Source organism: Eulemur rufifrons, chromosome 13, assembly GCF_041146395.1.
Source record: "Eulemur rufifrons isolate Redbay chromosome 13, OSU_ERuf_1, whole genome shotgun sequence".
NCBI classification, from domain to species: domain Eukaryota; kingdom Metazoa; phylum Chordata; class Mammalia; order Primates; family Lemuridae; genus Eulemur; species Eulemur rufifrons.
In genome coordinates this window covers 13,150,354-13,175,975 of record NC_090995.1, presented here as the reverse complement: position 1 = coordinate 13,175,975, position 25,622 = coordinate 13,150,354, and the positions used below count along the sequence as shown (strand labels likewise).

At 37.5% G+C, this 25,622-nt stretch overlaps 1 protein-coding gene across 2 annotated transcripts; it reads left to right on the top strand.

Moving 5' to 3' along the window:
* Positions 1–3,500: 3,500 nt before the first annotated feature.
* On the top strand, positions 3,501–25,317 carry COPS4 (COP9 signalosome subunit 4). Of its 2 annotated transcripts, XM_069485559.1 has the most exons (10): positions 3,501–3,623; positions 9,919–9,998; positions 11,189–11,340; positions 11,885–11,988; positions 13,388–13,541; positions 13,717–13,867; positions 16,121–16,291; positions 20,277–20,392; positions 22,356–22,440; positions 24,799–25,317. In XM_069485559.1, exons 1-10 carry the CDS (start codon positions 3,550–3,552, stop codon positions 24,930–24,932), a joined length of 1,221 nt encoding a protein of 406 aa, XP_069341660.1. In that variant the 5' UTR covers positions 3,501–3,549; the 3' UTR covers positions 24,933–25,317. The 2 variants fall into 2 exon arrangements, with proteins under 2 accessions (XP_069341660.1, XP_069341661.1); XM_069485560.1 differs by lacking the exon at positions 22,356–22,440.
* The last annotated feature ends 305 nt before the right edge of the window (positions 25,318–25,622 follow it).

The window sequence follows — 25,622 nt, the reverse complement described above, 5'->3', positions numbered from 1 at the left end:
AGCCGGTCCCGCGCCCCTTGTTAGGAAGTCTGTGCGGTGGGTGCGAGTCCCGCGTCCGCCCGCTGTGTGGCGCGCTCGAGCGAGGAGGGGATCGTATTCACAAGCGCCAAAGCGCTTCGGTTTCTAGGCACTAACTTCGCGGGGGTCGCTAAAAAGCCCCTGGGCGATCGCTCTGTTAAACTTATTTTGAAAAGGACCTTTTGCTTCTCTTGCAATATACAGCTAAGACCAACACAATCAGGAGCCTTTGTATTTAGTAACCTTTTCCTTCTTTTATGTTTCCCGCTATTTGTGAGAGATCCAAATGTGGGGTAGGGCTCTGTGTGAGCCAGGAACTACGCAGAAGAAACAACAGAAAATACGAAAGAGTGTAAATGTGAAATGGCGTGGCACAGTCTACAAATGCTAGAGGAGCCCGAGGACAGGCAGGTCGACGTCAGAGACTAGCTGGGGGACAACAATGCAGAAGGGGAGACTTAATGCAGTGGACGTAGCAATCACTTGGGAATCAAGCAGTCTTGGTTTCAAATTTCGGCACCTGCGCTTATTAGTGTATAAAGTTTAAGTGTCTTTTCCCATTTACAAAACAAAAATAGCAAAACTCCCCAGGATTCTAGAGGTTAAATAAAATGCGGGGTGTCGAGCAGCTACACTACACAGTCTCTGCCTCAAATGTTGGTTCTATCACGTCACAGTCCACACCGCCCCGTACCTCCCAGCCCAAACTCCATGGTTAGGATTTAGCAAGGCAAGTGGCAGGAAATTAGCAAAGGCTTGGAAGGGGGGAAGGTCTGCGGAACGTGCGAGGAACACAAGAAAGCTGAATGCTACACAGGCTCTGTGGGGGATCAGTGGTGGGAGCCCAGTTTATAAGGAGCCTTGAGAGCTCGTGTGAGAAATCCTCATGGTCAAATGAGGGGTGGTACTGTGGGGCACCTCTGGAAGGAAAAAGGGCGTGGGGTGGGGTATCCGAACCAGGCTGGATTTTAGGGAGACAAAGGATCCCAAAAGAGTGAGAAAATTTCCCAGTTTATTCCACAAGGCTTTTTTTGGTAACTCTGATACCAAAATCCAAGACAAAGTATCAAAAAAAAAAAAAAAAAAGAAAGAAAGGAAACTCTTCCTTTCTCACTATGATTTTGTTACAAAGCCAAAATGAAGATGTTACCAAGTCCAACAAAGTGGTAGTAAAAAGAATTCACACCATGACAAAGTATGATTTATTCCAAAAGTAGTGATTTAACATAAAAAACCTACTCATGTGATTTATTAAAGGAGAAAAATCAAATGATATTCTCTAGATGCATTTTGTGTCAATCAGCAACCATTCTGAATTTTAAAAATTCTCAGTAAACTAGAAATAAAAGAAGGTTTTCTTAATCGGCTTAAGATAATCATCAGAAAATAGCCACATCATGCATTACAGTGCAATGGCAGAGGCATTCACATTAAGTCAGAAACAAGGATGCAGGGATACAGCAGCCACTATCTAATATTTTTCAGGGTGTCCTAGCTAAATGCATTAAGAAAAAAGAAGTATAAATAGTAGAAAAAAGGGACTAAATAGTCCTAATTAAAAATAATTATGTCCGGCCCTGGTGGCTCACTCCTGTAATCCCAGCACTTTGGGAGGCCAAGGCAGGAGGATCACTTGAAACCAGGAGTTCAAGAGCAGCCTGAGCAACATATCAAGACCCCACCTCTACAAAAAGTTCAAAAATTACCCAGACATGGTGGCGCACACCTGTAGTCCTAGCTACTCCAGAAACTGGGGCAGGAGGATCACTTCAGCCCAGAAATTCGAGGTTAATTTTTGTCCTCTGGAAACACCCTCACAGACACACCCAAAAATAAATGCTTTACCAGTTCCCTAGGTATTCCTTAATCCAGTCAAATTGAAACCTAAAACTACCATCACAGAAGGACATATGGATATTTAGGTATCAGAGGGACAGACTGTAACAGAGACTGCTGATTGTCCCACCAAACCCATTCTTTCCTTTTTCCTGGGCACAAGACTACCCAGTTGGGAACTAAATTTCCAGTCTCACTGTTGGTAAGCATGGTCATGTGACTAAGTTCTTGCCAATATAATTTGATCTGAATTGATGTGAGTAATCTCCACTTTACTTTCGTAAAACGAATTCCTTGCTCTGGCCTTCTTTTCTTCTCCTTCCCAATAGAGGGAACATGCCATTTGTCATATGCCAAGGTGGCAAAAATTTAAGGGATTGACATCTTTTGTAGGCAAGGCTGTAGAAAATCTCACTCCTGTATATTTCTGGTGGGAGGGTAAAATGATAGCATCCCTATAAATTGTAATTTGGCAATATCTACCAGAATTGTATGTCTGCCTTTTGATTCCCTTCTGGTAATGTGTTTTACCTGTACATATATAAAATGATCTATGTAAAAGGCAACATTGATTAATTAAAAATAAGTGTTCTATAAGGATTAAATAAACTACCCTCACTATGCAATACTCTCCAGCTCTAAAAAGAGTGACCACTTAAGACTAGATTTATATGATGAGATCTTTGGGTGCCTTGTTCTGTCTTCTGTTGCTTATAACAGAATACCTGAAACTGGGTAAATTATAAAGAAACGGAATTCATTTCTTACAGTTCTGAAGGTTGAGAAGTCCCAGGTCAAGGCGTTGCATCTGGCGTGAGTCTTCTTGGTGGTAGGGACTCTGTGCAGAGGCTGGAGATGGCACAGAGCGTCACATGGTGAGGGGACCATAGCGCCAGGAAAAGGGAAATAAAACTCAAGGCTAACAATGATGCGGTGCGCTACTTTTTGTGAAAGCCAGAAAGGAGAGAAAATTTCCATTCATTTGCTTGTATTTGCAGAACTTCTATAATACACGAGTAATGAATGTAATCACTATAAAGGCAGGGCGACCATAAATTTGTCAATTCAAACGGCACCGTTTCTAGAGTGACAGGGGGCGTTATTAATCATTACTGCAGGACAACAGGTGGAAATTGCCACTGTGCTGAACAAATTGGAACGTCTGACCAACCAAAGGGTACAGAGTGGGAGGAGGGACTCGGCCTTTCGGCTAAGATTAAGTGCAGAGTGGGAGGCGAAATGCGGATATTTTTATTGTCTTTTTTAAAACCATCGGTCTGTGGTGAACTGGAAATAAAAACAACTCGTTCTTTACCACAGGTAGTTTAAGCGCTGCCTTAAAGAACGGTGAACCATAGACATGAGACACGGAACTCACTGACAACGCCGTCGTTTTTACACACCCGGCATTTGGGGCCGCTGCACAAGTGGAGTTCACCAGCCAATCCAAAGTCGGAGCGTGCGAGGCAGCGCCTGCGGCGGCAGCTTTGGCGCGCCCCAGTCTTGAGGGGCGGAGCGGCGCGTCACTCAACCCTGAGGGCGGAGCTAAGCCCAGGCTCCCACACCCGGCGCTCTGGCCCACCCAGGCGCTACTCTGTGGCATCTCGGGTTCCCTCTGGCTGCGCTCTGGAGGACCACACTCGTTTTCTTTCCGGCTGCCCGAGGCGCCGCGGCCACGGCTGAGCTGGAAGAAAGATGGCGGCGGCCGTGCGACAGGATCTGGCCCAGCTCATGAATTCGAGCGGCTCTCATAAGGATCTGGCTGGCAAGTGAGTGTTTCCCAGGAGCACGGGAGTGTGGAGGAGGGGGAGGCCAGCCTCAGTCTTGATGTCCTTGGCTTGACCGCGGCTCTCGGGTGTGAGGGTGGGAGCGGGCCCGAGGACCAAGGGGGCGGGCCTCGGGTCGGCTCTGGAGGCAAATGTTGGGAGCAGCGGAAAACCGCGGGGGACCTTGTGCAGGGGCCCTCGAGGCCAGAGACCTGGGATGACTGTCAACTTCTTCAGTCCTTGATAGCATCCTTACTGGTCCCTGAGGATTCTGGAGGCGCGTTGTGAGAGATGACTGTCCTGGCCTTCGCAGCCTTCCCTAGTCCCTTTTGCTATCGCCGGCCGGCCTCTCACACCGAAGCTGGCCTCTCTTGGCACCTTTTCCTCCCCTTTTTGGTTGAGGGACGTTTATATTCTGGGACCTTGATGCCGCGTTTTCCGGGGAGATGGCTTCTCGGGGCCGACGGGGGCTGAGGAGGTATGGCTGCCGTCGTGTCGTGTAGAACCCCTCGGACCGTCTTCTGCGGGTCCTTGTGTTTGGGGTCTTCTCTCTCTGCCACCAGCTCTGAAGATGGGCACATAGGCGGAATGTCCTCATATCGCGGGTCAGGACGTCTAGAGCAGTGATGTTGGCAGGAATCTGGATTGTTTAGGAATTGTGTCGACATTTATGTAGAATGGTTAGGTCCACTCCAAGTTAAAATGTGTGACATGTGCTTGTCCTGCAAGAAGTTGTTCAACAGTGCTAATCATAAGTAGGTAGCTAGATATATAGATATCGTTCATTTTCTCTTCATAGATTTCACAGCACTGTTCTTTTGTGAGGCACATGCTTTCTGTTTAAAGTGTGCCTCTCAAGTTGATGCTAGTATTTACAGCCTGACAGCTAAGATCACTTTGATCTATATGAATAGAAACACCTGCTCTAACCTGGACACTGAACTCCTGTGTTTTATGTAGGCTGTGCTGTCTTTTCTCTGTTTGTTAAATGCACTTTCTAATTATCTACTTTTATTAGTGGGAAATTTAGCTGTATATTTTGGGCATAACTACTTTTTTTTTTTTTTTTTTTTTTTGTTGAGACAGAGTCTCACTTTGTTGCCCAGGCTAGAGTGAGTGCCGTGGCGTCAGCTTAGCTCACAGCAACCTCAGACTCCTCGGCTTAAGCGATCCTACTGCCTCAGCCTCCCGAGTAGCTGGGACTACAGGCATGTGCCACTATGCCCGGCTAATTTTTTCTATATAGATTTTTAGTTGTCCATATAATGTCGTTCTATTTTTAGTAGAGACGGGGTCTCGCTCAGGCTGGTCTCGAACTCCCGACCTTGAGCAATCCACCCGCCTCGGCCTCCCAGAGTGCTAGGATTACAGGCGTGAGCCACCGCGCCCGGCCGGCATAACTACTTTTTACTGCATTTTCCCACTCAGGAAAATGGGGATAATAATAGGACTTATTCTTGTCTGAGGTTAACTGAGGACAAAATGAATATGTGTGTGCACATATATTCATTACACTTATATCACTTAGAACAGTACCCAACACATAGAAAATGCCATAAGACTGTTGTTGTTACTGTTATTAAACAGTCAGTAAATACATACTGGCTTATTCCCATGAGTTGAAAATAAGTTGAATATATCTTCATGGCTCAATCCTTTTTGCATGTAATTGTTATCAATGTGGATGAAAGTAAAACTACCTTATATTTTTTCCCCATGTTGCTTTGCTTTTTATTTTGTTGAAGGAAAATAAGTGCATTAGTTATCAGAAGAGGTAATAGCTTTTCAAGCATTTGCAGAAGTCTGAAACTTCAGCTAAGTATTTACTTCCTCAGCTGTAAATTGGAGATAAACAATAGTATTTATCTTTTAAGGTGTTGCAGATGTCTTTCAGTGTCATAAACCAAAAACTCAGCAGTATAAAACAATTATTATTTCTCGGGATTCTGTGGGTTGACTAGGCTGTTTTGCTGGTCTTGTCTGGGCTCACTCATGTGGGTACAGCTGGCAATTCGGCTGGGGCTGGACTCACATGTATATCTGGCTGTTGTCTGGGTCTCTCTCTATGTACGTAGTCTCTCATTCAGTAGTTTAGCTGGACCTTTCTTTTTTCTTTTTCTTTTTTTTTTTGGAGACAGAGTCTTGCTCTTTCACCCGGGCTAGAGTGCAGTGTCGTCATTATAGCTCTCTGCAGCCTCAAACTCCTAAGCTCAAGTGATCCTCCTGCCTCAGCCTCCCGAGTAAGTGGGATTACAGATGTGTGCTACCACACCCCACTAATTTTTTCTGTGTTTGGTAGAGACGGGGGTCTCACTCTTGCTCAGGCTGGTCTTGAACTCCTGACCTCAAGATCCTCCCGCCTTGGCCTCCCAGAGTGCTAGGGTTACAGGCATGAGCCATCGCACCTGGCCTTGCTGGGGCTTTCTTACATGGGGCTTACATGAGCGTGTTCCGAGAGGGTGAGAGTGGAAGCTGCAAGATCTCTCAAGGCTACACTGGGAAGTCTCACATCATTTCTCTAGTACGAGTCAAAGTAAGTCACAAGACCAGCCCAGATTCGAGGGGAGGGGAAATGGGGCCTACCACTACCTCTTTAGTGGCAAAGTTACATCGCAAAGGGGCAGGGACAGAGGGAAAGCCAATTCACTGGAGGCCATTTACCACGATAATCTACCACGTGGGATTATTGTGGAGATTAAATGAAATAATGTGCTTTGATAGCTGATGGCCAGTGCAATGTTAGCTAGTAAACTCCTTCAGAGCTGCTTTCTGAGAAAAATCTTGACCTCGCCTGTAGGTTCTATCTGGGCAAGAACTTGTCAGGATATCTATCCTTCCGACACAATGGTTCTGCCAGCTACATGCTTCAAGAGAAATACTCTAGAAATAAGTCAGTGGTTTTAGGGTTTATGTTAGGAGCCGGGTAGCACAGGATTCCATGTTAAGGAATGATGGATTACGTTGGTTTCTAAAATATTGATATTGTGTGTTCCCAGCACTTAGCAGGGTATCTTTACAAGTTGTTCAATAAATGTTGGTTGAATCAATAAATAGCTGGAAAGGGGCAGAGGTTATATTTGAACCCGTTTCTCTGTTCTAAAAAGCTCATTTTTAACTTATCAGCATATACTACTTTTCTTGTTAAAAACCCAGATAGAAATGCTTTCCCATAATTGAATTAACACAACTGTCTAAAGTTGATATAAGAAATTGACCATAGGAAAAGCATGTTAACAAATTTTATAGGCTGCTTTTTGTACATATTATGTATTGTGCTCATTATCTCATATAAAGCTTTAGAATGGGAGGAGAGCCTGGAGAGGGAGCATTTGAGTAGATAGCTAGCTATTGTGATAGCCTTTCTTATTCATACTTGGCTAAAACCTACTTGGTTCTTCCAGACTAAGTTCAGATGTGACTTTTTCCAGAAAGCCTTCTCTGAACACCCACCAGCACACACACACTCATACCCATCCACACCCAGGCCCTGGTTAGTTGTCCTCCTTTGCCCAGTGACAGCCTGTATTTTTCTCTCCCATAACACTAATTGTTTGGTCTGTTTACTTGCCTGCTTCCCTAACTAGAAGGTGATTTCTAGGGCAGGCATGAGGTCATGGATTGTAAGTTTTTGTTGAGTTAGTCCTGCGGAAATATCACCTTTTTTGTTTTTTCCCAGTTTTGTGGTACAGAGGGTACCCAGAGGAGGACAGCAGGCCTTTGGAGTCTAAATATGTCATTTTTACAAGAAGCTTTTAGTGATGGGAGAACTCTTAGCTGCTTTTGCCTATTAGAAAAGCCATTTTTCAGAAAAGAAAATAGATTATCCTCTGTTCCACGGAGGTGGACTTTGGATTAGAACTTTCTAATAATGGAATGGAATAGAGCTGTAAAATGGGAAGATACACACACACACACACACACACACACACACACAATGGAGAACAGACTGTATAACTTCAAAGGTAAAAGTTGATAATACCTAGGGTTTACTATGTGCCAAACACAGCATTACTTACATTTTTAAAGCCTCAGTAAGTAGGTGATATTATTTATGTTACATATGAGAGAACAGAAATACAGAGGTGAAATACCTTGCTCTGAGGTCACACAGCTTGGGGTCAAGCCAGAAAACAGCTCATGTCTGCTTGTCTCCAAGCCCTTAACTCTAAACACATCTACCTTTTTGTCCTTATATTATTTTCACCAAACTACATTTCATGTAGTGATTTTTTTTTTTTTTTTTTTGGCCTAGAATGCCTGTCTTCCCTCAGTCTTTCCCACCGTCACTAAATTGAAATATTTAGAATGCTTAAAGGCCAACCTAATTAGGAGATTATTTCTCTCTCCTGAAAATTATATTATATTTTAAGATTTTAAAATTTTTCTGCAGCTTCATGTAAGTATAGGAGGGCTTAGCCATAAGCCTTGGTTTAATTGAATATGAAAAATAAACCCATCAAAAAATAAATAATAAACCACTGAATGTATTAATGCATTATCTGAAAGCATTCCCAGGACGATAAAGTAAATGTATAAAGAGATATATGGAAAATTTTATTATACGTGCATACATTTGTATGTGTGTGCACGTGTGTACATATATACAAAGAGAATGAGATATTCCATGCAAATGGATTTTCAAATAACTAAAATTTATCCCTTTAAGGACCCTCAAATTTAGCAATATTAAAAATAAGAATTTTGTTTCTAAAAACTCAGTAATATTTCCTTGCTTTCTTAGAATAATTTATCTTTTCTATTGGAATTTGCTATCCTTTCTGTCAGTGTCCTTGCTTTCTGAAAGTCAGTTTGATTTATTACGGTTTTGAGAAATCAGACAAAGCAAGATTGTGAGAATTTTGTATAACTTGAGAGTCAGTACGTGCTGAGTGGTAGCTTGAGGATGTGCTCTATAAAATACGGGCTGTAAATCTGAATGAGTTCTGTTTTTGTAAATTTGTTTTTTGAATATATTCTGGATGACTTTCTGAATAATTGCAAAGCTATTAAGTTTGTAAAATGCATTTTACTAGTGCTTTTTAAAAATACTATGATTAAGACAAAAGATATAAAGAATAGTATAACACTCATGTACTCACCACTCAATTCAACAAATAAAGTATTACCCATGCTGTTGAATATTTGAGGCCTGTGATGTTTGAGGCGTTGAGTATATATAGCAGTGAATGAAACAGACAAAAATCTCTGTCCTCATGGAGCTTGGGTTTTAGGAAGGAATTTGCCGTTGCCTAATAAGCATCATTGTTCCTGTTTTTAGCATTTCTCTTGTCCTTTTTAAAATGCTCATTTGAATCTTACGTGGTCATGGATATTAGGAAGAATAGTTGTTAGAACTGAATGCAAATAAAGAATAAATAGGTACTGTCTGACAGCCTAAAGGATGTTCTGTCAGTGCATTTGGCTTGGTGGAGTTTATTTTGTACAGATTAACACGTACAATCTCTAATGTTTGGTTTCATTGCCTTGTTAACATTATCCTACCGTTGGTGACCCTAGATTCATTAGGTCCACAAGAGGAAGAGGTTCTGGGTCATCTCAAATAATGTCTGTGGAATACACAGTTGAAGGAAATACAGCTTATCTTTTAAGGCATTTGAGAGGAAATTGACTTTTTAGTTTAAATTCACCACTAAAATTTTTGAGGAAAAAAAATGGCACCTTAGATTCAGTAACTTGGAGTTCTAGATTAACTCTTTCTTTGATGGCGTTGAAAAGTTTTAAAAAATTCTGGCATACTGTACTGAAAACTAGAAAAAATGGCACCTTAGAACTGTAGATTTAGTATTTCTTGTGATGGACCAGAAACTTAAAAACAAAAAGGCCGGGCGCAATGGCTCACCCCTGTAATCCAAGCACTTTGGGAGGCCGAGATGGAGCCCAGCCTGGGCAATAGTGAGAACCGTGTCTCTACAGAAAATAAAAAAATTGGCTCAGAGTAGTGGGGCACACCTATAGTCCCAGCTATTCAGGGGCTCAAGGCAGGAGGATGGCTTGAGCCCAGAAGTTTGAGGTTACAGTAAGCTACGAAGCCACTGCACTCTAGCCTGAGCAACAGAGCAAGACCGTGTCTCAAAAGAAAAAAAAAAAACGAACAAACAAACAAAACTGTAGTGTACTATAAAGAAAACCACAAACTAGAACACTATGAAAGAAACCGGGGTGAATATAAATGAATAAATACACATCAAAGTTAGAAATGAATGAATAAACCAAGTTTGCATTTGAAGCTATAGTGCCCTCTGAACATCATTTTTATTTGATTTTGATCTTGTTTTAGGTATCGTCAGATCTTGGAAAAAGCTATTCAGTTATCTGGAGCAGAACAACTAGAAGCTTTGAAAGCTTTTGTGGAAGCAAGTGAGTGAGATGGAAATTGCATGTTTGCCTTGTATTCCTGAGATAGGACTTTAGAGCTTTCTCAAGCCTTGTTTTATGTCAAATTATCAATGTTAAATATGCATTTAGATTTATTGATTGATTTTAGAATGTAAACTATTTACAACTTAATTTTTGTCTTCAGAGTTAGAATCCCAATTAAGGTTTTGTATAGTTATTGTTATAGTAGCTGATGAGGCACAATATAGCATAATGATAAAGAGAATAATTTGAGTTCAAATCCTGGTATGCTATTTTATGAGCTGTGTGATCCTGGGTAAGTTATTTAACCTCTTTGTGCCTCCTTCTCCTCTTCTATAAAATGGGAATATGATACTTACCCTGTAGAATTATTGGGAGATTAAATGAGTTAATAGACATACTAAAGTGCTTAGAATAGTACCTGGCATATAATAAGTGCTGTGTAAGGGTAAGCTGTTTATTAATGTTAAGAACATTCCTTTTGAAATGAGAACTAGAAATTTCCATTCTTTGAGACACATTTCCTTACACCCTGACTTAAAACATATCAAAGTATCTTGAAAACTACTCAAAATTCAGGCTGGAATTCATAGTGAGTTAACAATATTAATGATACTTGATAGTGCTTTACAGTTTACAGTGTGTTTTTACCCACATTATCCATCACATAGGCTCCTGTTAATAACCCTGTGACTAGACAATATAGATATGGGCGTCCCTATATAATGTATTGTAAAATGAGTCTCAGGATTAAATGATTTTCCTCCCTTCTACCTTCCTCCCTTCCTCCCTTCTTTCCTTCCTTCCTTCCCTTCCTTTCTTTTCTTTTTCTTTCTTTCTTTCGTTTTTTTCAGACAGGGTCTCACTCTGTCGCCCAGGATAGAGTACAGTGGTGTTGTCATAGTTCACTGAAACCTCAAACTCCTGGGCTTAAGCGATCCTCCTGCCTCAGCCTCCTGAGTAGCTGGGACTATAGGCATGAGCTACCATGCCCAGCTAATTTTTCTTTTTCCTTTTTTCTTTTTCTTTTTTTGGTAGAAAAATGAAAATGAAATAATGAAAAATGAATAATGCATTGAAGGCTGCACTAATACAGATTGTTTTTAGTATTAGTTTCAGGTAAAGATTGATTGCTTAATGAAAATGTATAAGTTACTCATGTTTTCTTATCTCTTATTTTTTTCAACAAGTGGTAAATGAGAATGTCAGTCTTGTGATCTCGAGGCAGTTGCTCACTGATTTCTGCACGCATCTCCCTAACCTGCCCGATAGCACAGCCAAAGAAATCTATCATTTCACCCTGGAAAAGATCCAGCCTAGAGTCATTTCATTTGAGGAGCAGGTAAAAATCTGGAGCAGTGGTTTTAGAACTTGAAATAGCAATTATTTTGAGAATCTGATGTTATTAAATTCTCAAAGGAGATAATCATTCAGTTTCATTTTTGACAAAAGAATGTGCCAAGCAGCATTTTACAGTGTAAAATCAAATAAATGTTAGGCTTTCGCAACTCCAGCTGACATTTGCTCATAGATTAAGTTTGATTTTATGAACCAAATATTATTCTTTAGAAAATTTTTTTAAAAATTGGTAAAAATAGGCTGAAAACAGGAAAACTCTAGCATCGTGTATACAGTAACATAAAAGCAAAATTTAACATTTAAACTACGATATTGCCATAATCCATGTTGCAGAAATGTGGTTTCAGTTCACTACTTTGATATTCTATGAATGTAAAATTCATAGAAAAATTTGGTGGTCTAGATAAACTTTTACTATTGACTTGCCAGCTTACTATGCTGAATTGCCATAGTAGGTTAACTTGTCTATTTATTTCAGTTACTGATGTCTAGTTGAAATAATTTAACACGTATATCTCCTATTCCAGGTTGCTTCCATAAGACAGCATCTTGCATCCATATATGAGAAAGAAGAAGATTGGAGAAATGCAGCCCAAGTGTTGGTGGGAATTCCTTTGGAAACAGGACAAAAGTATAGTAAATAGTAGATATTGGATGACTATGTATAGGATATATAAATTGTTCACTTATATTTTTCCTTACATTCTAGCATAGGAAACAGGTAAACAATTTAAGGAATAAAATACATAAATTTTGTAGTATGTTAGAAGATGCTAAGTGCTATAGAGAAAGGCCAAGGGGCAAAGTGGAGATCATTGGTATGTATCCTTATAAATAGGATGATTGGGGTGGTGGAGTGGCCCTGATGTCACTTTCTCAAAGACTTGAAAGAGCTATGGGCTATGTGAGGGAACAGTATCACTAGAAAACTGGAAAATTCAAAAAAGTATAGTGCTATATGTAGCAATTCATATTATTTTGAATGGTGAATGGAAAACATAGTATAAAATATTAATATATAACTTATGCAAAAATATGAATTTATATAAATGTCTCCTCCTGCTCTCTGCTCCACCCCCCATACAAAAAAAATTAATAAAGTGCAGAATTAATTTCAAAGCTGGGGACAAGTGAATTATAAACTTTGTGTTCTTGCCAGATGGTGGCACCACTTTTGCTGGTAAATAGCATTGATTTTTGTTAGGATTAATCTTGAATTTTGTGTTCTGAATTATTCGACATCTTCAGTTTTGCATTCTTTGCATAAAATCTGACCACTGGGATAAAGAAGACTTGAAAACCACTTGTAATCTCACTACCCGTAGATAATTGCTATTACTATTTTGATATGTGTGTATAGAAATATATTTTAATGGTGTTTTACACATTGTTTTATCCAGTTTTTTCACTTAGCAAAAATACATGATGAATTATCACATAGTAATGATTATAACTGTACTGTGTAATACTCTACCATTTCTATGCACCACAGCTTGATTACCATAAATATCATAATAGGTGATTTCTAATTTTTTTTCTTAGTATAGATATTTATAAATAACCTGACACATGAATATCCTTGTACGTACATATGTGGGCACATCCCTTACTATCTTTGTAGGATTTATTTTCGAGAGAGAAAGTATAGTGGTTTAAGGATATATGTGTTTTAAAGGACTCAAAGGATTGTTGCAGATCGTATTGCCAAATTGCTTTCTAGGAAGATTGTGCTGGTGTATAGTCCCACTGCTAGTATATGATATGGCCCTGAACAGGGCAGTTGTTCTAGTAAGATCTTTAGCTTATCTGAGATTATCTGAGGATTAGAAGTAGCTAAGATATAATGTGAGCAATGATGATAAAAATTCAAGAAAACTTATTTTTTAGTTTTTCTATTATATAGTACAGATAAGTTTGATTCCTTTTTATTAACAGAATATATATAAGGAAAAAAATAACATTTTCTATCATTTATAAAAATTTTCTTGATAAAATATTGGGTCATTGTGTGTTTTTCTGTTATACCCTAGACAGTACAATGTAGACTATAAGCTGGAGACTTACCTGAAGATTGCTAGGCTATACCTGGAGGACGATGATCCAGTCCAGGCAGAGGCCTACATAAATCGAGCATCATTGCTTCAGAATGAATCAACCAATGAGCAATTACAGATACATTATAAGGTAACAGATGAGCTGATCTGGGATTGATTTTGTATTAGAGAATTGTACCATACTGAGATGTTCCAGAACATCTGATAAATGCTCTTAAATATTAGAAATTTGTTCTCTCTCTCTCTCTTTTGTTCTTTTTCTTTTTCTTATTTGTTCTCCTAATTGAAACATTTTCACTTTATAGGTATGCTATGCACGTGTTCTTGATTATAGAAGAAAATTCATTGAAGCTGCACAAAGGTACAATGAGCTCTCTTACAAGACAATAGTCCACGAAAGTGAAAGACTAGAGGCCTTAAAACATGCTTTGCACTGTACCATCTTAGCATCAGCAGGTAAACACATAATTTTTGCTTAAACAAACAGTTGTCTTAGTGACTTCAGGTTGGTTACTGTTGGAAAATTTAGCAAGGAACTATTCTTCAGAGGAATGCCTTTTTAATACAATTGTGGTAAATTTAGTTTAAGCATTTAAACAGTTAAAAGCAGCAATAAAATTGTTAAAATAATTTCAGATGCATGTATCAGTCTGTTACCTGTATGTGTTAGGAATAGTTAAGAGAGATAATATAAAGTTTAATTTTCCTAAAGTTTCACTAAAGAAATAGATATTAAATAAAGTGAGAATTACATAGAAGGAAACAAAAATTAAAATCTAGAGATTGATGAAATGATAATTAATGTACTGTTTTTGGAATTTTTTTGTTTGTGTGTTTGTTTTTATTTTAACCTTTAAGCCTCAGTTTTAGACCTGGCATTCATCTTTTTCTTCAATAAATATAACAAACTAGTTCTATTCTTCTGCATGAACTTTTTCTTTTCGTTTTTCTTTTTTCTTTTAAAGTATCACTGTGTATTTTTTTGTTTATTTCTCTCTGTATATAATATACACTCAGAAAAGTGTACATATCAAAAGTGTACTGCTTGATGAATTTTCATAAACTGAACACCTCCATGTAACCAGCATCCAGAACAAGAAACAAAATATTACCAGCACCCCAAAAACCTCCTTTATTCTTTCTCCTAGTCACTGGCCCCAATTCTCACCCAATAAGAGCAATCACTAGAATATATTAGTCTGCTTATTTTGTATGAATGAAACATATAGTGTACTTATTTTCTTGCTTCTTTTGCTCAACTTTATGAAATTTATTCATATGGTTATATATAGTTGTACTTTCTTCATTTTCATTGTTATGTGGTATTCCATTGTATGAATATGTGATAATTTATCCTAACTTCTCATTGGCAATTAGGAATAGTACTGCTATGGACATTCTTGTATATTTGACTCAGCTTTTTATTTATTCAGTGTGTTACAATAAATTATAGTTGTTATTCTTTTGATGCTCAAATTGTTCCAAATATGACCAGGTCATGTCTTATTGACTTGGCTCCATTAGTCTCTGAATACTTCCCTGTGAATTAGCATAAAAAGATGCCTTGGGTTTATCTTGTATTTTCCCTGCCCCAGCCTTGGAATCAGCTATTTTTCAAGGATCTCTAGCTCTTTCTAGGCATTAGATATGCTCATTGCTACTGGGTGTCATTGCAGTTAGGCTCTTTCCATATACAGAGCTAGAAATATTTTTAAAAAGAAAAAAGGTTATTGATGGTATTATTTCCATCAGTTTGATTTTTTTATGTCATCAATTGTCATGTAAAGTTCCTTGTAAGTATAGGTTCAAACTATGAATATTAAGTTTCCCAGTATATCAGAGAAATATTAATTTATACATTTTTTTATTGTTACCAAAGTTATACATGTTCGTTGTAGAAGTACAAGTAAGCAAGAGAAAGAAAATAGAAATTACGTGTACTTTTAACCACTTACAACATTTTGGTTTCTGTCTGGGTCTTAGCATATGAATATATAGTTGATCCTCATTATCTGTGGATGCCATGTTTGGGAATTTACCTACTTGCTAAAAATTTATTTGTAACCCCAAAGCCAGTACATGGAGTGCTTTCACAGTCATTTGTAGACATGCACAGAGTGGCAAAAAATTTGACCCTGCTTATATATTTTCAGCTGAGGCTGAATAAGTTGATGTTCTGCTTTTGTTTCGGCTCTTATACTACAAACAAGTGTCCTTTTCGTGGTCTATTTAATATCATGTTTTTCACATTTTTGTGCTTTTATCAATGATTTTGCTTCTTAAAATGGCCCCCAGCCATTGTGTTGAAAGTGCTGTCTAGTCTTCTTAAGTGCCTTGCAGAGAAAATTTGTGTGTTAGATGAGCTTCATTTAGGTATGAGTTAGAGTGTTGGTCATGAGTTCAATGTAAATGAATCAGTAGGCTATATCAAATAAGATATCTTTAAACGGGAGCACACATAAAATAAGGTTATATTGGCCGACAAAAATGTTGTGAACAGAGGCTCACGGTACTGAACCCTGTATTTCCCATAGGAGGAGCAGTTGTATATTTGCTAATTCAGTGTTGGCAGCAATTGCATAGACTGTAGCTACTGTAAATAATGAGTACTGATGGTATATTTTAGTAGGCAAAAATGGGGTCATAAAACAGATTATTTTTAATGAAGAAGCATTGTAGAACTATTTGTTGTTCCTTTGTTTCCCTTAGGACAGCAACGTTCTCGGATGCTGGCTACCCTTTTTAAGGATGAAAGGTGCCAGCAACTTGCTGCTTATGGGATCCTAGAAAAAATGTACCTGGACAGGATCATCCGAGGGAATCAGCTTCAGGAATTTGCCGCCATGCTCATGCCCCACCAGAAAGCCACTACCGCTGATGGTAATGATCATGTCTTGTGTGTGTATGGTGGTAAATATTTACCTTCCACTAGTACAGACTGGTAGAAATTATGTTGAATTAGAAGCATCTTGCTATCTTCTTATATTTCTATATAGCACTTCCTGATAAAAAGAAGAGGAATATTATATTGACTGAAGATGAGTATCATACACACACATGGGCTTCCAGTATAAAAATAGCCTTCTTGTAAAGCATTTTGTGAAATAATGCATTTTTTGGAAACTGTAAGAGCAGAAAAATTATAGACCATGCATATAATGCCTGGTTTTTAAAAAGCTCAAACCATTGATAAGTAAAATCAATCCTAAACTGATCTGATTTAATCTAATCTAATTCAATCCTTGAGCCTCAGATTGTAATAGCATAATTCTCCCATCTTATTTTTAGATAGCTCAAAATTTGGCATAGTTGCTTGCCCCGAGGTTACTCAGGGTAAAGTGTTGCCAACAAGAATAGAACTTGGTGTCATATTTCCTGGTTAAGGGATGAATTTGCTTGAGTCAGACTGTTTGGCAGGAAAGAAGTTTTTAATAGTTGCTTCTTCATAACATTAATTATTTTATGTACATTTGTCTAGAGAGGTTTTAAAGAAGCTTGCAGTGATAACACACATGATAACAAAAATATAGATGTAGACAATCAGAAACATGGAAAAGATCAAGATAAAAATGCAAATTAGTTTAGCTGCAAGAGAGTCATTTATGTGGGGACTGGCTAAAAGATGTACACTTCATGCAATCTTATTGCCCTGAGTTAAGCCAGACCAATGTGAAGGGATTGTATTGACCTAATATTGAATTTCTTTTATTTAATGGAACTTTAAGAAGCAATTCAGTTGATTCTCATGTTTCTATAAAGGAAATATTTTTTTTTTCCATAAAAAGAATATTTTTTATGTAGATCATCAGGAAAAATTTCTTTGTGGTCTTAGGATTAGTTGTGCTTCTTCTGAGCAATTAGTTTTTACCTCATTTAAGCATACTGTGAATTGATAAACTGATTGTTTTTTTTAATTTTAATTGGCTTGTAGAAAGCTTAAATTTATAGCCCACCTGTGAATATGTGCGTTTTGATTGTTGCTACTCCTGTTTGTATTTTTTATTATTTTTTTGAGACAGGGTCTTGCCCTGTATCCCAGGCTGGAGTGCAGTGTTGTGGTCATAGCTCACTGTAACCTCAAACTCCTGGGCTCAAGCAATCCTCCCATCTCAACCTCCAGAATAGCTGGGACCACAGATGCGTGCCACTACCCCCAGCTAATTTTTAAATTTTTTGTTGAGACAGGGTCATGCTATGTTGCCCAGGCTGGTCTTGAACTCCTGGCCTCAAGAAATCCTCCCACCTCAACCTCCCAAAGAGCTAAGATTACAAGTGTGAGCCACTGCACCTGGCCTTTACTTTTAAATTCTCTTGTCTTCTGTGTATTCTGAGCAGCTATAAATTCTTTTTGAAACAAGATATGTGACACTCGAGTTAAAGGCGAGACAAGCTTTAAAAAGTTTCCAGAATTGATATAGTTGACTTTCAGATTTGACTTTGAGGTTTATGGCCATGAAAGAAAAGTGAAAAGATATAATTAGTTAAATAATTCTTTTCAGAAAAGAATATTTACTAGGATCTCTGAGGAGCAAATGATTCTCACATGGGACTGTATGTAGAGGAAAGAAATTTGTCTTCTTCCTCTTCCATTTTAAACCTTATTGTTTTCTTATGTATCTTTCTTAGACATTTTTGTTTATTGGTATTACAACCATAAATTAGCAATCTTAAAACTTTGTTTTTTCATTTAAATTACAATTCAGTGATTTTTAGTATATTCTCAGAGTTGAGAAACATTACTACGAATCTACTTTCTGCTCTATAGATTTGTCTATTCTGGACATTTCATATAAATTGAATCATACAATATATGGCCTTTGTGACTGGCTTCTTTCACTTAGCATAATGTTTTCAAGGTTCATCCATGTTGTAGCATGTACCAGTACTTCATTCCTTTTTATTGCCAAATAATATTCTATCATATGGATATCCCATTTAATTTATTTATTTGTCAGTTGATGGACATTTAGGTTGTTTCCACTTTGGGGCTTTTAATAATGCTGCTAGGAACATTCATGTAAGTTTTTGTATGGATATGTATTTTTAATTCCCTTAAGTATATACCTAGGAATGGAATTACTGGGTCATATGAGAACTCTGTGTTTATTAGTATTTCAGGGAGCTGCCAGGCTGTTTTCCAAAGCAGTTGCTGTGTGTTGAGGATTCTAATTTCTCCATATTCTCATCCACACTTACCTGTTTTTTTTTATTTAGCCCTCTTAGTGGGTGAGGTGGTACGTCATTGTGATTTTGATTTGCATTTCCCTGATAGCTAATGATGCTGAATACCTTTTCATGTGCTTACTGGCCCTTTGTATATCTTCTTTGGAGAAAATGTCTATTCAGACAATTTGTCAATTTCTTAATTGGGTTGTTGCATATTTTAAATACACGTCGACTATCAGATAAATGATTTGCAAATATTTTCTCCCATTCTGTGTGTTGTCTCTTCGCTTTTTTGATAGTATCCTTTGAAATACAAAAGTTTTTAATTTTGATGATATGCAGTTTATCTGGCTTTTTCTTCTGTTACTGTATCACATCTAAGAGTCAAATCTAAGAAACCATTGCCTAATCCAAGGTAATGAAGATTGGCTATGTTTTCTTCTATAAGTTTTATAGTTATAGCTCTTACATTTATGTATTTGCTTCATTTTGAGTTAATTTTTGGTTATGTTGTGTAGGGTAGGGGTCGACCTTTATTCTTTTGCATGTGAATATCCAGTTGTCCAATACCATTTATTGAAAAGACCATTATTTTTCCCATTTAATTGTCTTGGCACCCTTATTGACCTTCAGTTCGTAAGAAGCTGGACTTCTGGACTGTCAATTCTGTTCCACTAATTGCTAAGTCTGTGTTTTTGCAAATACCACACTGTCTTGGTTGCTATATTTTTGTAGAAAGTTTTGAAATTGGGAAATGTGAATCCTCAAACTTCTGCAAGATTGTTTTGGCTCTTCTGGGTCCCTTGAATTTCCACATCAATTTTGGGATCAACTTGTCAGTTTCTGCAAAGAAACCAGCTAGGATTTTGACAGTGAGATTACAATGAATCTGTAGATCATTTTGGGAAGTATTGCTGTCTTAACCGTATTAGCCTTTTATGTTTTTCCATTTATTTAGATCTTTAATTTCTTTCGGCAATGTTTTGTACTTTGTAGACTGTAAGGTTTGCATTTTTTGTTCCTAGGTACTTTGTCTTTTTTAATGCTGTTTTAGATGGAATTGCTTTCTTAATTTTTCTACTTCATTTTTGGTGTATAGAAATAACAATTGATTTTTATAGATACATAGATTTTTATAACTTCCACTTTTAGGGAATTTCAGTTCTGGCACTGCTAAGTTAATGAATTTGATAGCTAGCCTAAAGAAGCAAAACCCCAAACCCAAAGGGTTAAATCCATTTACCTAGTTAATAATTACTTGCCATTCGCTCATTTTCTAACTATGTTATTTTTATTTAATTGCATAGTAACCAAATAAGGCATTTTGGTTGCTTAAAAAAAATTTTTTGTAGAGACAGAATCTCACTCTGTTTCTCAGGCTGGAGTGCATTGGCACAATCATAACTCACTGAAGCCTCAGACTCCTGAGCTCAGGTAATCCTCCTGTCTCAGCCTCACGAGTGGCTGGAACTACAGGCACGCGCCACCATGCCCGGCTAATTTTTTTTCTTCTTCTTTTTTTTTTATAGAGATGAGGTCTCACTGTGTTGCCCAGTACTTTAAAAATTTCAGTCAGAGAAATAACAATGATGATTTTAAGTTACTATATGCCTAGAAGTTTTCGGGGAAAAAGAAAGTGTCTTTTTAGAGTGTAAAACTAGTTTCAGATTTATAACTGTCTTCTTTGTGTTTATTTAAGGTTCCAGCATTTTGGACAGAGCTGTAATTGAACACAATTTGTTGTCTGCAAGCAAATTATATAATAATATCACCTTTGAAGAACTTGGAGCTCTCTTGGAGATCCCTGCAGCTAAGGTATTTTCTTGATTCCAATGCATAGAAAGGAAGTTAAGAGACAAAACTAGGGAGTAATGAGAAAATAAAACATATAATTGATAATCATGTTAGCAACTATCACAAAAATTACACATAACAAGCCTCAAATAAATGGAAATAAATTATTTAAATGTTAAAATAGTACTATAATGGAATTGTCTTTGTGTTCTGGATGTTTTAAATTGTGTTTTGTGATATAGTAGCGAAGAATGGAAATCTTAAAGGAGTTTCAGGTTATGACACCCATTTTGTGAGAATATCTTTGTTCAGTGTCTGTTTAAATCCACTTCTTAATGGTTTCTGATTTCTGACTGATTTAAGATTTTGATAACATGCCTTACTTCTTTTTTCTGCCTTAGATTGACTCAAAGGTTAAATATTTCATCTCTTTGAGAGAATGTCTGTGGTAATATTCCAGGCTATTCTATTGAGTTACTTGATTTAACTTAAGAAGTTCACTGATTTACTAGGGAATTTAATTTTATTGTAGTCTTAGGATTTGGTTACCTATGTTTAAATTCCAACAAATTAACAATATTATTTAGAGGCTGTTTCAGATATCATTTGCAAAACAGTCTGTTAATTTTAAATAATATTAAAAGTAGGCAATCAACCTTACTTTTACCTAACTCACAAACTTTAAAGTAGTACAGTTATGGGTTACATCCCTTTTATCTGGTAGTGAAATTTTAATTTAGAATTTTTTTACAATTCCTTGTTCACATTCAATACACAATAAAGGAAGTGGAACAATTTGGGAACCAAGGCTTAAGTTATCATTAAAAGATGTTTTCCTGACTGGGCGCGGTGGCTCATGCCTGTAATCCCAGCACTCTGGGAGGCTGAGGCGAAAGGATCGCTTGAGGTCAGGAGTTCAAGACCAGCCTGAGCAAGAGCTAGACCCTGTCTCTACAAAACAATAGAAAAATTAGCCGGACGTGGTGGTGTACACCTTTTGTCCCAGTTACTCAAAAAAAAAAAAAAAAGAAATGCTTTCCTCATACGCTTTGAGGTATGATCTCTTGCTGAGACTAAGAGAAGTGAATATCTTTTTTTTTTTTTCTTTTTAAGACAGAGTCTCCATTGTGTCACCCTGGCTAGAGTGCCGTGGTGTCATCACAGCTCACTGCAGCCTCAAACTCCTGGGCTCAAGCGATCCTCCTGCCTCAGCCTCTGGAGTAGCTGTGACTACAGGCACACACCACCATGCCTGGCTAATTTTTCTATATTTTGTAGAGACTGGGTCTTGCTTAGGCTGGTCTTGAACTCCTGACCTCAAGCAATCCTCCCACCTTGGCCTCCCGGTACTTTAACAATAAATGCTAGTCACAGTCTCTTCAGGAGTGATTTACGATTCATTGTGAGGATGATCACAACTAATAAATGACCAAATCACAATTCAGTTTGCTTACACACAGTAAATATTAAATATGTCTTCAGGAGCTGGGTAGAGGATCTTTTACTTCCTGTTAATTGTCTTTTAAATCTTTTCAATTCCCTTTTTAATTTGAACATCTATTCTTCCTTTCAGTTTTTTCTTTAAAAAATATTACTTTCTTAGAGAGTTTATGAGGTAATAAATACTGTAGAAATTGAAATGAAATAAAACTAGTTTATTTTTTTTTGAGGTGTGGACCCGGTGAGTAGAAAAATTGTTATTTTGATTTTGCGCATAGGTGAAAATTGGTAAAAAAAGTTATATTCATGTATAAAATTCCACAAGAAAAACAGATCCCGGTTAACTTAAAATAATGGGTTATACTCAGAAAGAATTGAAGAAATAGCCAGGTTTGCAAGATTTATTCTTCTAGTAAATGGCAAATCAACACGTATGTAAAGCTTAGTGACAGGTACTTAAACCAAAAGCTTTCAGTTCTCTTATGTGAATAACTGTTAGATATAATTAAAGTTTCTGAGAGTTTTTTTGTGTTTTTTTTTATAGGCAGAAAAAATAGCATCTCAAATGATAACAGAAGGACGTATGAATGGATTTATTGACCAGATTGATGGAATAGTTCATTTTGAAAGTAAGAGGTTTTGTGCATTTCTGTCATAATGAAATGGCGGTGAACTGTTATTGTATATTTATGATTAAAACATGTTGAACAATTTCCTTTGACCCCGAATCTTGTTACTGGAATGAACTTATTTTCAAAAGAAATAATTTAAAATAATTTTTAAGAAGTTATATTCATGAATCTACTTAATGCAATATTTTCTATGTTAAAGAAAACTTTGACACTTGAATTGTCGTACCAGTTCATTCATTTACTCATCAAACATTTATTGACTACGTGTCATGTATCAGGCAGATATTTAAAATAATAAAATCCAACGTAGTCACCGTAAACTAGGAAAAAGAGTGGAAGAGAGAAATGTGTTGTGAATCCCAGGTAGGGCTGAGGACCTGTGACCTTGAATTTACAGTGGCATCAGTCTGTCCGCTGTCTGACTCTTCTTCAGCAACATTAGCTAGCTATACAAGCACACACATGGAAAATAGGGAAAATGGGTTCATTCAAGCTGAAGTTTTGATTCTTAATAGATACTGCCAGTTTGCTTTCCAGAAAAGTGTAGGCATTTAGAATTCCACCAAGAGGAAAGAATAGGCCAGGTGCAGTGGCTCACGCCCGTAATCCTAGCACTCTGGTGAAGTGGGAGGACTGCTTGAGGTCAGGAGTTCGAGACCAGCCTGAGCAAGAGTGAGACCCCATCTCTACCAAAAATAGAAAAAAATTAGCCGGATATGGCAGCACGTGCCTGTAGTCCCAGCTACTTAGCAGGCCAAGGCAGGAGGATCGCTTGAGCCCAGGAGTTTGAGGTTGCTGTGAGCTCTAATGACGCCACTGCACTCTAGCCAGGGTGGACAGAGTGAGGCTCTGTCTCAAAAAAAATAAATAAATAAATCTTGAACAACTGGATATTAAAGTCTCCTCCACCTTGGGGTAAAACTAGTATTTTCCTAAAATTTTTTCTAATGTTATTATTTTGTATTCAGGAATTTAATCCATCTACAGTTCATTTTTGTGGATAATTTTAGGGTATGGTTTAGTTTTTTCTAGATGAATAGCCAATTATGCAAGTATCATTTATTAAATAAAATGCCTGTTTGACATGCAGTCTCTTCGTCTCTTTTTAAAGATGAAGGGTATTCCATTGTACGGATATGCCACAATTCCACCACTGTTTTTCATTTTCAGAATTACTTTGGCTATTCTCAAATACCAATTCTTCCTTATTAACTTTAATAATTTTGTCCTGGTTAGAAAACAAAATAGAAAAAAGAAGGGTTATCTTTGGAATTTCCTTAACATTACATATTAAGGAGGAAGAGCTGATATTTTTATTTTAATATTTTATATTAAATATTGCATATTTCCACCTGGGAATGCGATTTGTGTCTACTCAAGTTATTTTATGGCCTGTATTAATATTTTATAGATATTTTTCTTCATTAAAAAGTGCATTAAGGCCGGGCGCAGTGGCTCACGCCCGTAATCCTAGCACTCTGGGAGGCCGAGGCGGGTGGATCGCTCGAGGTCAGGAGTTCGAGACCAGCCTGAGCAAGAGTGAGACCCCGTCTCTACTAAAAATAGAAACAAATTATATGGACAACTAAAAAAATATATATATACAAAAAATTAGCCGGGCATGGTGGCGCATGCCTGTAGTCCCAGCTACTCGGGAGGCTGAGGCAGGAGGATCGCTTGAGTCCAGGAGTCTGAGGTTGCTGTGAGCTAGACTGACGCCACGGCACTCACTCTAGCCCAGGCAACAAAGCGAGACTCTGTCTCAAAAAAAAAAAAAAAGAAAAAAAAAAAAAAGTGCATTAAATCTGTGCACTTTTTTGTGAATTGTGGCACTGTCTTGAATGAGACATTCCCCTCAATTTTTAATTTCTAACTTCATATTGCTGGTATATAGAAAAACCTGGTGGATTCAGGATGACTTTTTTGTTTGTTTAATCATTATAATATTTATCCTTCAGCGTCAAATAGAGACAGCCTTGAATATAGAAATAGGCTGGCTTTCCCCAGTAGGTGGCAGTGTCTATGAATCAGTAAATGTTAGTGATCAAAAAACCAGCTTCAGTGAAGGCTGTCTTTTCCTATTGCAGTTGTGGTTAAGGTTATTTGGCTGGTTGGTTTTACTTTGTTTTCACTAATAATATGTATCTGCATGTATTTTTTTGTTGTTTTTGTACTTTGTGCCAGTGATTTGGGTACTTTTCTTAACCATTGCTTAATTAGCTTAATTTGATTAGCCAAGATTTTTGGAGTAAACTTTTAAAAAATTGATACTACTTTATTTATCTTTTCACTCACATTTGCTATGAACACAAAGGAATAATTGCAGTTTTGTACACTGTTTTCTTTTTTCTTTAGCGCGAGAAGCCCTACCAACATGGGACAAGCAGATCCAATCACTTTGTTTCCAAGTGAATAACCTTTTGGAGAAAATTAGTCAAACAGCACCAGAATGGACAGCACAAGCCATGGAAGCCCAGATGGCTCAGTGAATCCTTGCAGAACTTCTGTGCACACTACATCTTTTTCCATGTTGTGCAGATTAATTTCACTCTCTCTCAAAAGTGTTTGCATCATGCATTTCAATCCCTTTTATGCTGGATTCCATTTAAAGAAGACATTATTAGAGCAGAAAGTACAAGCATTTTAAAATACCTAGTTCCCGTATATTCAGGGTCTCTGTGTATTAAGCTAACTCAGACGTTTTGAAAGCTTTTTCTTTAAACAGAGTAGGTAAAATATCTGTGGCTAAAAAGTTTGGGATTTGTGATAACTTTGTAGTCATGTAAAACTTAAGTGCTTTGTGCCTCTCCAAACGTGGTTATTCTAATAAATGGAGAATTGAGCCAAATAAAAGTAGTAATTTGTTTTTAATTAGCAAAGAATGTCTTGTTCCTTTTTCCTTCAATTTAGCAGGTAACCGGGGGAATGGCCTGAAAAAGGGTAAAAATGTTTCCGTCTCTAAAACCTCCCCCACTCCCTTTGGGAACTAAAACCTGCATCCTTGCCCTAGGCCAGTGGTCAGGAGGGGCAGGGAAGTGTCCTTTGTTTTTTGTACCACAGGAGATCACGAATCAGAACCATCAGCTATGGTTGAGCAGCAATAGCCTGAAGCTAAAAACCTCGCCTTTAAAAGCTCTGTATTTCTGCTTAGAGGCAGAACATTGGTACTTTAAGACGGG

Coding starts and splice junctions, on each gene's coding strand:
- COPS4 (XM_069485559.1), top strand. CDS start 3,550: ATGGCGGCGGCCGTGCGACAGGATCTGGCCCAGCTCATGAATTCGAGC. Junction 11,341..11,884: donor TCATTTCATTTGAGGAGCAG/GTAAAAATCTGG, acceptor CTCCTATTCCAG/GTTGCTTCCATAAGACAGCA. Junction 13,542..13,716: donor AATTACAGATACATTATAAG/GTAACAGATGAG, acceptor TTCACTTTATAG/GTATGCTATGCACGTGTTCT.